Source organism: Peromyscus leucopus, chromosome 11 (assembly GCF_004664715.2).
Source record: "Peromyscus leucopus breed LL Stock chromosome 11, UCI_PerLeu_2.1, whole genome shotgun sequence".
Taxonomy (NCBI): domain Eukaryota; kingdom Metazoa; phylum Chordata; class Mammalia; order Rodentia; family Cricetidae; genus Peromyscus; species Peromyscus leucopus.
In genome coordinates, this window is record NC_051072.1 from 34,039,200 (window position 1) to 34,051,679 (window position 12,480).

Below are 12,480 nucleotides of genomic sequence, written 5' to 3' on the forward strand. Positions count from 1 at the left end.
CCATTTTTAATGACTTCTCTACGCTCTTTAAAAACATAATTACCTTCAATGAAAGCCTTGTAAAGAGTATTTGAATAGAAAAATCATTTTGTTGTTGTTTCTGTTTGGTTGGTTTTGGTTTTTGAGACAGGATTTCTCTGTGTAGCCCTGGTGTCCTAGAACTTACTAGGTAGACCAGGCTAGCCTCAAACTCACAGAGACCCTCTCTAGTGTTGAGATTAAGGCATACACCACCACTCTTAGTTCTAGTAGAAATATCTTAAAACTTGAAAGTATCTCACATTAACATTAAATGCAATGCATTAACACCAGGAGTGCAAAATCCTAAGAATATACACAGCAGCCCAGTGACCTAATGTGTTTTCAGGGTTAGGGTAACTGACTCCAACACCCAGCTCTTGATCCCCCACAGATGAATATATGAGCTAACTAGGTAAAATGTGTCTTTCTTGGATATAATAAATAGTATTTGTAGTTGGGAGTTTTTCCTGTCCTGCCTGGCCTGTGGTTAAGACAAATCTCTCTCACCAGCTGGTCCTGCAGCCGCTCAGATGCAAATAAACACACACAGGCTAATATTATTTAAAACTGCTCGGACATTAGCTCAGGCCTACCGCTGACTAGCTCTTACACTTAAACTCAGCCCATTTCTGTTAATCTATGTGTTGCCACATGTTCCGTGGCTTTACCTGTGTGCCTGTTACATGCTGCTTCCTGGACGGTGGGCTGGAGTCTCCTGACTCAGCCTTCCTCTTCCCAGAATTCTCTTCTCTGCTTGTCCCGCCTACACTATACTTCCTGTCTGGCTACTGGCCAATCAGCATTTTATTTTTCAATCAATCGGAGCAACACATTCACAGCATACAGAAAGACATCCCCAGCAAGGATTACTAAGTTACTTGCCAAAAAAGAAAAAAAGAAAAACCTCTTCACTCTGTGTTTAAAAGTAGTCTTTATTCTCATTATGAATATTGCTAATTCTATGATGAGAACAATTATCCAGTTAAACTGGTATTTTTAATTCTTTATGAGCTCAGAATGCACCTTAAGTTCCCCACTGAACCTATATGAAGTGACAGATGTGTTATTCATCTGGGTTGATGATCACATTATAACACAAACATATCAATATCATATTATAGAACTTAAATAGATTTTACTTGTCAAACATATGTCAATAAAGCCAAAGAATTTTTCAGAACAAATTGCATGGGACTTTTGCACTCAAACTCATGATATATTGACCAATCAAAAACTGGATGCTTGGTATAAAAAATATGCAGAAAATTTAATTTGTTTAGTGATAACTTCACACAGGGTAATGTTACATTAACATTATGAAAACCATTCAAACCACTTTAATAAATAATTTTATAATCTCTCTAAACAGCTGTGGGCCAACTTTTAAACATCAGATGCCATTTTAACACAAACCACTTTGGAACAATTTTATAATAATTTGTACAGTCATAAGGATACTGATAACTCATGAAATATAAAAGGCCTTATTGTATAATTATAGAGTCTGAAGTCATAGCGGTCTCTGTAATATAAAATTCCTTAGGTATTATCACTGACTATAAACAAATGGGATCTACTTTTAAGCTGTTTAAATCATGATTTATTTAGTTTCATTTTTAAGTTACGTAAAATATATATCAAAATTGATGATGACTTTCTAATCCTGCCAAATTTTTCTAACACGTGCCTGATAACGATGCTGTGAACACACTGTGAGACAGGGGTTCTTCCTGGGACAGCTGACCATAAAAGGAAGGCCACAAATCATCATGAGCTGGCTACAATCAGGAGTTAATCACAGCAGGATGGTCAAGCAGACACCTTATCTCTTATTTAAATTAAGCCATTTCTTCCCATCTTCAGTTCCTAGGCAGCCTCTCATCCCACATACTCATGCATTCTGCTTTTCTCCACTTGTGTGACCTAAGAGATGGTTTACCACGTTCAAGACTTGGTGCACCAAAAATGAAGGGACTAATCACCAGCGGCCCAGAAGCATTCTTTGTTTCTTTTCCAAGATGATGCTGACTCTTCATAGATTTCCTGAAAAACAGAACCACCCACCACAGGTATTCAAACTGAGAGAACTGAACACACTTGAACAAGTCAGGCAAGTGAACAGCACACCTGCTTCTACCACCCACCCCCTTTAACCATCGAAGCGACACTTCCCTGAGGCACTAAGAGCACAAACATGGATGACAGGCCAGAAGTCGTCACAAGACAAGATGCAACAACAGAAAAGAATAAACAACTTCATCTGGGCCACCCGCCCCCCCTCCTTTCATCTCTACTTTTATTTACCAAGAGTTATTAAGTTATGTACAAGAACATGGGAAGTCTTTAGCTTTAAACCTCTTTTCTTTCCAAACTCACCTACTTGGACATTTCTAAAATGAGGTGTGAACTGGATTTCCACCAGCTGTGAAGTTCCATGAGCAGCTGGGAAGTGTTTGAACAGACCTGCACTGCAGTCCACTGCCACCTCTGTGTAGGACCCTCTACCTGCCGCATCCCCCTTGCCCGTGTCTCAGATGCCCTTCAAGTGTGAGTCAGGCAAATAATCAGACTGTTGATGTAACCAACCATCTTATTAAATAAGAAACACAGAAACAATGTAAAAGAGAAAGCGAAGGTCAGAGCTCAGAGCTAAAATCTCACCCTTCCTGCTGTCCAGCTTCGCGAAAGAACCTACTTCTGTCGGTTCGTTTATAGTATGTTGTTCTGCTTCATGTGTAAACCCAAACACAGACTGCCTCGTCACTATCTGAATGTACAGCTAGGTCTTAAAGCATATGTCTCCAATGCTGCTTATCCCACACACAGCCAGATATCTAATATTCTAGGCATGTGAGAGACAACCTCAGATTCAATATTGACCAACTTAAATTCAATCCTATAGTTTTCACCTCTAAGACCCATCTCTTCTCCTTCCTCTCTCTGTCTCTCTCTCTCTGTCTCTCCCTCTCTCTGTCTCTCTCTTTGTCTGTGTCTCTGTGTCTCTCTGTCTGTCTCTGTCTCTCTCTGTCTCTGTCTCTGTCTCTGTCTCTCTCTCTCTCTCTCTCTTTTGTTGTTTGTTTTTCGATAAAGGGTTTCTCTGTGTAGCTTTGGTGCCTGCCCTGAATCTCACTCTGTAGCCCAGGCTGGCCTCACAAAGATCTGCCTGGCTCTGCCTCCCGAGTGCTGGGATTAAAGGCGTGAGCCACCAACCACCCGGCTCCTTTCTCTCATCTTCCCTTCCCCTAACCTCTTCTTATCCTCCCCCCTCCCTCCCTCCTCCCTCCCTCCCTCCCTCCCTCCCTCTCACTTTCTCTCCCTCTCCCTCCCTCTCTCTTTCTCTCTCATCTCTACTAAGTTGCTGAACTGCTTTTTCTGGCTTCTCTCCGTTTCCTCCCAACAGCGGTTTTAAATCCTTGGACTGAAAGGTCTGCCCCGCATGTCTGGGGTGGGTCACTAATGTCTTGTCTGCTCCACTCCATCGCCTCTGAGCACTGCCCTTTTCTACACTTTTCCACTCCCTTACAGACCACAGAGAGCAAATTCGAAGTTCAACTAGTCCTTGAAGCATAAACTAGGGGTACGTGCCCGCTCTTGCCTCTCGCTCTCAGCTGCAGGGCTAGCCTCCACCTGCTGTCTTGACTGTCTGTCCTCTCCTCTCCAATAAAGACAGCCACCTTCGCCATATGGCTTGAAGCTCATTTGGAGTGCTCTCAACTCCCCGCCCTTGTGCGGGCTTGCCTCCATTCTCTCAGAATCATGCGTTCTTTACACACACACCCTATCCTGTAATCCCAAAGTAGTTCCCAACTCTTTAGCCCACGGAGAGGATCAGATTTTACCTGGCACCTGGATCAGTGTCCCACCTGATCATCTTTCCCACTGACCGAGGCCAACTGCTCCTTTGAGGATCGTCCTGGCCCTGTGTGGCTCTTCTGATCCTTTGTGCTGGCATTAGTTTCTCGGCTTTGGGAACAGCCAGACTGCTGAGGGCAACCCGGGAATTCTTGACTCAGATGCATAAGTAAACATTCCCAAGTGCAGAACTGTCTGTTCAATGCTCCTACCTTCTCGGAGGTAGGAGCAGGGTCGGGGGAGGTGTCCCTTCAGAATGCTCCATTTAACCAGAGAATTACTCATTCTTGTTTAGCTTGACTTATTGGCAGAAAACAGAATGGTCTATCGATGTTTTTATTATATATAATTATACACACACACACACAAACACACATATATATGGGGATGTGGTCTTTGTAGCCTAGGACAGAATAAAGCTTGAGATTCCACCACACTGATGGAAATGTAGATATACAACACCATGCCTTGTTCCTATTTGTTTTCTAATCCACCCATTGACATTTTCTCAGACACACTCTCCACCCTGAGAAAAGAACCACTAGATAAAAACTCTTTTGCTTTAGGGGATTTCTCCTTCAGCCAAAGACTAAGCAGCCAACATTATTCTCACTTTCCAAAGAAAGAGCACTAGTGGAATAGAGACCTAACTGAAGGGAGATTACCTAATGAACTGCAGGAAGCGTGCGGACTAGAAATCCTAACTGCCAGCCTTTCTACACCATGCAATCCTTGGGGCATAGATTCTTTTATGCTTGAACTTGGAAAACAGCCACACCATAAATGCACTATGTCAGATAAGGAACACAAGAGCTTATAGGTATGCAAGGCACAGGAAACCAAATTATGAAAGTACTCTTAATCACATCCTTTATCTATGCATAAAATCAGGTCCCCGCGGCAAAGTGAGGTGTTTCCTTCACTCACCTTTTTCCATATGGGCACCTTGGCTTTTAAAGAATCGATGGCATAGCTCACAGCTTCGAGGGACGCGGCTCTGTGAGCCGAGGACACAGCAATAATTGTGCTGGCTTCTGTCACTGGAACCAAACTTTAACGAGATGATGAAAACAAATTACCATTATTTCCTAATTCACACATTAAATACACCACCAAGAGGGTGGGAAAATCTGTATATATGTTAGAATTATAATGTCATTCTATTGCATTTAAATGTCTAGGTTAACTAGAAAATGATAATTCATGCCAGTTATATTCAGCGCAAATGAGCGTCTATCCATAAACCTTCTTTGGTGGGGACTAAGAAGAAAAGGTCCTCTCCCTAATCCAGTGGTTTTGCTACTGTTATGAATTGCAATGTAAATCTCTATTTTCCAATGGTCTTAGGTGACCCCTGTGAAAGGGTCATTTAGACTCACAAAGGGGCCGGACCCACTGGTTGAGAACCACTGCTCTAATTCCAGCCATCTAACTCAAACAAGGTATAGTGTGAGGTGGTATATAAAAACTACAGTGACCACATACACTTAACATACAATTAAAAATGACAAAATATCAATTAATCTTGAGCAACAGGATCAGCAACACCCAGTACCATTACCAGTTAGTAATGAAATTATAGCTAATAACAAAATAATGACAGATGTCTTAATTGCTGGCTTCTTTGAAAATCCTGGAATGCCATTCTTTCTGGTGGTATGAAAAATGAACTGTTTTTAACGGCTTCAGATCTGTAGCCAACTTTTAACATGCACTAAGCCCAGAGGCCAGAACAACTGTCTAAAGGCATCGGGGATTTAAGCAGACATTCCCACAGGCACTCGGGCCAGGACCTGAAGGTCTTGGTGATTAAATTTCATTAGAGCAAATGAGGGAAGGAGCCATCCAAAGCTACAATCCAGCAAGCAGCCAAGGCAGATGCTGGGAGCCCTCTCCACACTCCTCGGGCTAAAGTACAAGCTTTTCTTTCTTGGCAGACGGAGTCGGAGTCAGTATCAATATACAGACAGACAGCAACCAAATTCAACGTTCAAAAGATAAAGAAATCCTACCCAAGTCGATGGAACACCGCTATGTGTCGGACTGGCCATTTCTGCCTAATGTCACTACAAATTTTTCTGATTTCATTTTCTGCCATCGGTATATATGCTTCATATTCTAAACTAGTGACTTTTTTGCCTTCAAAGTTATTTCTTGTAGTCCCTAAAAAAAAAAAATTAAAAAAAAATCACATAATGAAAATAAGAATTTTTACTATAACAGAAATACTTCATTCATAGAATGCTTTTTTAACGATTACTTTTCACTTACAAACAAGTATTGTACATTTCTCTAAAACCTATTTTAAATTTTCTACAAGAAAAATTTCACTAGGAGAACAAAAGACAATTATCTCCAAGATGATCAGAAAATAATATTTAAGCAAGCTCCCTGAAAGCATTCATATGCCAAAAAAGTTGTACTGCTCTTCTTACCAATAGTGTATCATGCTTAAAAGGAAAATATCTGTGTTTCCAGTATTAGCAACAGATAGATACATTTTTTTACTTCAATATTTGGAAAGTGCAAAATTTCTTTCTTAGCATTGACTTTTATCATACCTTCATTATCCCTGTAATTTAATAAGACTTGTTAATCAAAAAGTAACTAAGATGAAACTAAAACTGAAAGTTTCTGTCCACTTCCATGAGCAATCTTGGTTTGCCACTCATTACTATGCATCCTCTGATTGTGGACACTATCATGGAAGGCACTCTGCATCCTCTGACTGTGGACACTAACATGGAAGGCACTCTGTGTCCTCTGACTGTGGACACTAACATGGAAGGCACTCTGCATCCTCTGACTGTGGACACTAACATGGAAGAACTCTGCGTCCTCTGACTGTGGACACTAACATGGAAGAACTCTGCGTCCTCTGACTGTGGACACTAACATGGAAGACACTCTGTGTCCTCTGACTGTGGACACTAACATGGAAGACACTCTGTGTCCTCTGACTGTGGACACTAACATGGAAGGCACTCACCAATTTCTAGGCAGAAAAAGAGCAGCTCCCACACTCACCCACAAAGAGTGACACCGCACCACACAGAGGGGAAATCACCAACTGTGATACTTCATCCACTGAGAGCTGCTTGTCAGTGAACTGTATTATGTCTTTAGGCTTCTCGTCAACCTCATCCACATCTTTCCTAGAAAGAAGACGTGAACAGCCCTCAGCGAGAGTGTCAGAAGTAACACATTCAACTTTCGTGCTGTTTCCACATCTACTTTTTCTCTATTAGGTAGAAGAGGAGGATTTGATTTCAGTGATGAGTCTAAAGTTTTAACAAACAATTACAACTATTACTATCCCACATGAGTCTTCAGGAATTCTACAAGTGCGCCTATATACACCAAGAATGTAACTATTGTTCATGTCTCTCATCACCATCCAATTGAGGGATCACCACTTTCATCTGTACAGATATCATCACTAACAACTATGTAACCCAGCCCCACACCACCTAGATCAGCACTAACCATCCAGTAACCAAGCCCCACACCTAGAACATCACTAACCACTATATAACCCAGCGCCACACCTAGAATATCACTAACCACTCTGTAATCAAGCCCCACACCTACAACATCACTAACCACTCTGTAACCAAGCCCCACACCACCTACAACATCACTAACCACTCTGTAACCAAGCCCCACACCTAGAATGCCTTTTTCCTTTTATTCAAGCAAGAGATAGAAAAAGAGAAGAGATGATGATTCCATAGGAACAAGGGGCCCTTCACAATCTGGCTCAAGCCATGGAGTTAAGAAGGTACCACCTGTGACCAACTATCTAGGTATTGTGGACAGGCTTCTTTAGTTTTTCATTTATCCATCAAACAGCATTATGCAACGCCATCTGTTTATACTACGCTGGGTAGTTTTATGTCAACTGGACACAACTAGAGTTATTTGGGAAGAAGGAGCCTCAGTCTTCCCCACCAGATTGGCCTGGGGGCAATTTCCTTGATTGATGTGGGAGGGCCCAGCTCACTGTGATGAGGCGCTACCCCTAGGCTAGTGGTCCTAGGTCCTCCAAGAAAGTGGGCAAAGCAAGGTATGACAAGCAAGCCATGAGGAACAGTCCAGGAAGCAGCATGCATTTCTCCCGGCTTCTGTTTCAGCTCCAGCCTTGAGTTCCTGCCCGGACTTCCCTCAGCCATGGAGTACAACCTGACATTGTAAGCAGACACGTCAACTCTTTGGTTCCCAACTTGCTTTTGGTCATGGTGTTTAACCACGGGAATAGAAATCCTTCGACAAAGGACTAAGGGCTGGAGACTACCCTAGGAGCTGGTCTGTGGGGAACAAAAGCACAGGCTCCTGACCTCAGAGTGCTCATATCTGTATAGGAGAAGCAAACCAACGAAGAACCACAGGTTCAGGAAGATGGCTCAGCAGGTATGTCAAGCCTAACTACCAAGTTTCAAGCTCAGGACATACATGGTGGAGGAAAGGATCAACTCCTACAAGTTGTCCTCTGACCTCCACATGCTCCATGTGGCATGTGTCCATTCACACACACACACACACACACACACACACACACACACACACACACACACACACACACACGAATCACAAAGCTACCACATTCAGCTAACTTAATAGAAATAAACGAGTTTCTGAAACACATCTCAGAGACTGCTGCAGATAAAGGGATCCCAAAGGTCTCTCGAAAGAAGTAAATGTTCAAAGTTGACCCCTGAAAGATAAGAAGTGACCACAGGAAGAAACGGGAACAGGGTGTAGCTGATGAGAGGGAGTGGCAAATGTCCAGACTTGGGAACAACGAAGAATATGATGTGCTTGGAAGCACAGGAGTAAAGGGGAGAGAGGCAGCCTGAGGCCGCCAGGTAAGAGGACTTTATATGCTATGCTATGAGAAGCATAATTAGAAATTCTGTGGCAGTTCATCTGATTAGAAAAATGAAACAAGGCTCAGAGAAGTTATTAAAGACAGGTTCAAAGTGCTGAGAATTCAAGAAGTCTTAATTCAGTGTTTGTTTCTCTATTATCGAACTTAAATAATAAAAAAAAAAAGGCATCTGACTTGCAGGATTTCCAACATTCTCTACATGCTACCTGAGGTACTTAGATCCTTTACACCGGTGGTTCTCAGTCTTCCTAACTGCAGCTCTTGAATACACATCCTCATACTGCAGTGACCCCCAACCATGAAATTACTCCGTTACTATTTTATACCTGTAATTTTGCTTCTGTTATGAACCAATATGGGCATCTGATATGTGACCCCTGTGAAAGGATCATTCACCCTCCCAAAGGGGTCCCAAAGGTTGAGAACCACTGCTTTATACCCCCTCCTTTTTTTTTTCTGATAACACAGAACCCAAATAGGTCACCTATGTACTTCCAACCATACTGAGTCCCCATACCTCTGATTGTACAAGACTACTCAAACTTAACTTGCAGGTTTTAAAATTAGCTAAGATAAATCACTCAAGCACAATACACTGCTATGAGCAATCTTTCATACCTTTCTGAATAGCTTGCAAGTACATACATAGGCTTTTAAAAGTAGAACTCCCTGAGATTACCATGGTGATATGCTGATCAGAATGTCCACATGAAACTAAGATCCATCTCTAACAGGGTATCCTAGCATGTCCAGACAGCAGGCCTGAGACAGAGCCCCAAGAGTGGACATGCTGGCATCTGCTATATAGCTTTCCAGGAAAGTGAGGAAGAGCAAAACGGTGCCGTTGGCTTGTCTTTAATGGGGCCAACTTTTGCCTACTGTTGTTTGTAGTGGGGAAAAAAAATCCTATCAGTTTTTTTTTTTTAAATCTATAGCTTAAAGAGTTTCTAATCAAGAATAATTTAGATTGCAGTTTATTTATTCTTCAGCCGACAATAAAATAAGCTGTTTTGACTCGATCCCTAAGCTCGATGCTCCCAAACTACCCTGAAGAATGGTTCTATGCTTCCCACTCCACTGTGAGCTACGTTGCCTTGGAGCTGCACACTGCCACGCAGCTGAAAAGCTGTGCCTCTGTACTGGCCAATGACAGACTGTCTTGTCAGGGACAGTGACCATTTAACTTCCTACTCGCATAATTTATGTCCGAGGAAGGCAGGATCAGGTCTGAGCAACCACATGTGTTACAAAGTAAAGAGGATCGTATTACAAAGATGAATTCAAATTTGGGTCCTGCCACTGTGACCTAAAGCCATATTTAAACCATGTGACTAAAGGTTTTGTGTGTATGTATGTGCACATATGTGTGTGTATTCATGAACCTGAACAATATGTACATTTGGGTAGAGGTCAAATGTCAACACTGGTGTCTTCCTCCACTACCTTTCCCCTTAGTTTCTGAAACTAAGTCTCTCACTCAGTATGGAGCTCCCTGGCCTGCACACCTCAGGGATTCATCTGCCTCTGCCTTCCAGAGCTGGGATAAATGTATATGCCATCCCATCTGGCTTTTACAGGGTGCTAGGTCTCCATCCCAAGTCTTCAGGTTCACACAAGCACTTTACAGACCGAGTCACCCCTTCCCAGCCCCCAAAGATGAGGGTTGGTTGGTTTTTTTTTTTTTTTTTTAATTCTCTGAATTTGTTTCTCCACCATCAAAATACAAGCATAATAAGATCTCAATAAGAAAGAAATGTTAAACGAACATAAGGGACACATCACATTGACATTAAACTGCTTACCATAGAGGTGATGGAAGATGGTAGACAGTGTCCATCAATGCCTACCATCATGACAGTAACCCCAGTTGCTGCCACATCAGTAAAGGACTGGTACAGACAGACTCACAAAGACTACATAGTATCAGCGAACCATATACAAGCTGTCATGTGTAGGATCTTTCACCACAAGACTGGCAGAAAGAAAGAAAGAAAGAAAGAAAGAGAGAGAGAGAGAGAGAAGAGAAGAAAAGAAAAAAAAAAGAAGAAAAAAGAAAAGAAAAGAAAGAAAGAAAGAAAGAAAGAAAGAAAGAAAGAAAGAAAAAGAAAGAAAGAAAGAAAGAAAGAAAGAAAGAAAGAAAGACCACATACCTAGATGGTTCCGATGCACTATCCTCCACTAATTGGGGGGATAATGGCAATTTCGTCTCCGGGCTGAAGCAGGAGTTGCTGATCTCCAAGCTCGACATACTCTTGACGAACGGCAAATATCACCTGATTTCTAACATCCGCCAATCTGAAAGAGAAACAGTCTGATGAGACGTTGCCAAGTCAGCTGCATCTCACATCTCCTCAGCTGCACGAAGGAACTCCTATCACTCACAAGGCGTTAATCTCACTCTCGTTCTGTAGAGGGCATACCCCTGGAAGCACATACTTGATTACAAAGATACCTTAGGTTACTATTTGCTGAGAAGCTCAGTGGTTGGGGTTGGGGGAGTGGGGAGAGAAACAAACGCCCCCAAACTAGACAGGAGCCAATATTCAAAACTTTAGGCAAAACAGAACCAAACCAAACAAAACAAAACAAAACAAAAACCTTCCCAATCAGAACATGGCCTCTTCCCAGGCCTAAGTGTAGGTACATGTATCGTAAGTCTAGCTGAGAGGTCTCCCACAAGTACAGCTATGTTACTCCAGGTAAGTAAAACAGTACAAAAGTACAAAGGTCTTGCCAACTCTTCACTAGAAGTAAAAGCGATCTGAAAGACTCCTAGTCAGGGAGACGTATTTCCTGCTGAGCACACAGTGCATCGTCTTCCCACAGAGCACTGAGTTCTGGGTTAACCTTCTCTGGGCAGGCAGAGCAGCACTATTCGTATTCCTGGAACATTTTCAGATAAATCCCTTCTATATTTCATCCCAGAAGGGCTTGAGGTAAAGACGATGGCAGTTACATTTCAGACTTTCAGAGACCAGGAGGAAATTTTTCAAATATCATTTGGGGTTTATTATACCTCTTTTTTTCTTAATCTCGGAAAAAATTTGAGTATGCTAAAGAAAAGGACGGAAATGTTTACAGTGAACATTTTTTAACTGCATCTTGTTATAAAAGGCAGGACTTACATGCTGTGTCTTAGAAATTACAAAAATGATTGTAGATTATATAAACATGTCTAGGGATGTCCACGTTACTATGTCTTTTTTAGTAAATGACCTCCAGCATTCCTCGTGGCACTTGAACATTTCTAAACACCAGAGTTTTAAGATTTCAAGAGAAATACAACTTCAGTACTCTTACGCTACAACACACACTCACATACACACACATATAGTTTACACACTTTAAAAACACTAAAGGGTCCATTACATATGCATTCTACAACTTTAACTACCCAGGATGTAGGATCTCTATCTCCTTCCACAGCTGAAACGCTTTGATTTCTTGAGGCACAGAAATGGTCTCTGAACGGACGCCGGTTATTTCAGCACTTTTTGCAAAATACAACACTTCGATCTGAAATGAGAAAGGACGCTTTAAACAACTCGCACTGAGAAATGCAATTGCCCATAAAACTCCAACACAGCCACAGATTCACATCTGAGACAAAAGTTTTCAACTCAGTTCTGATTTCTGTATACTTTTTAAACCTGTCAGAAACCTGTGTGGACCCAGTCAATCCTAGGACGTTTCCTTAGAAACCATGGGTAAGTCTGACT

The 12,480-nt window shown here is 41.9% G+C and overlaps 1 protein-coding gene across 1 annotated transcript; it reads right to left on the reverse strand.

Annotated features, from left to right (window-relative positions):
• Positions 1–933: 933 nt before the first annotated feature.
• Positions 934–12,277, reverse strand: Mocs2 (molybdenum cofactor synthesis 2). Its single transcript, XM_028884608.1, has 6 exons — positions 12,156–12,277; positions 10,912–11,056; positions 6,901–7,028; positions 5,886–6,036; positions 4,801–4,924; positions 934–2,064 (listed from the first exon to the last, which is right to left on the reverse strand). The coding sequence occupies exons 2-6, from the start codon at positions 11,007–11,009 to the stop codon at positions 1,996–1,998; spliced, it is 570 nt and encodes a 189-aa protein (XP_028740441.1). The 5' UTR covers positions 11,010–11,056; positions 12,156–12,277; the 3' UTR covers positions 934–1,995.
• Between the last annotated feature and the right edge of the window lie 203 nt (positions 12,278–12,480).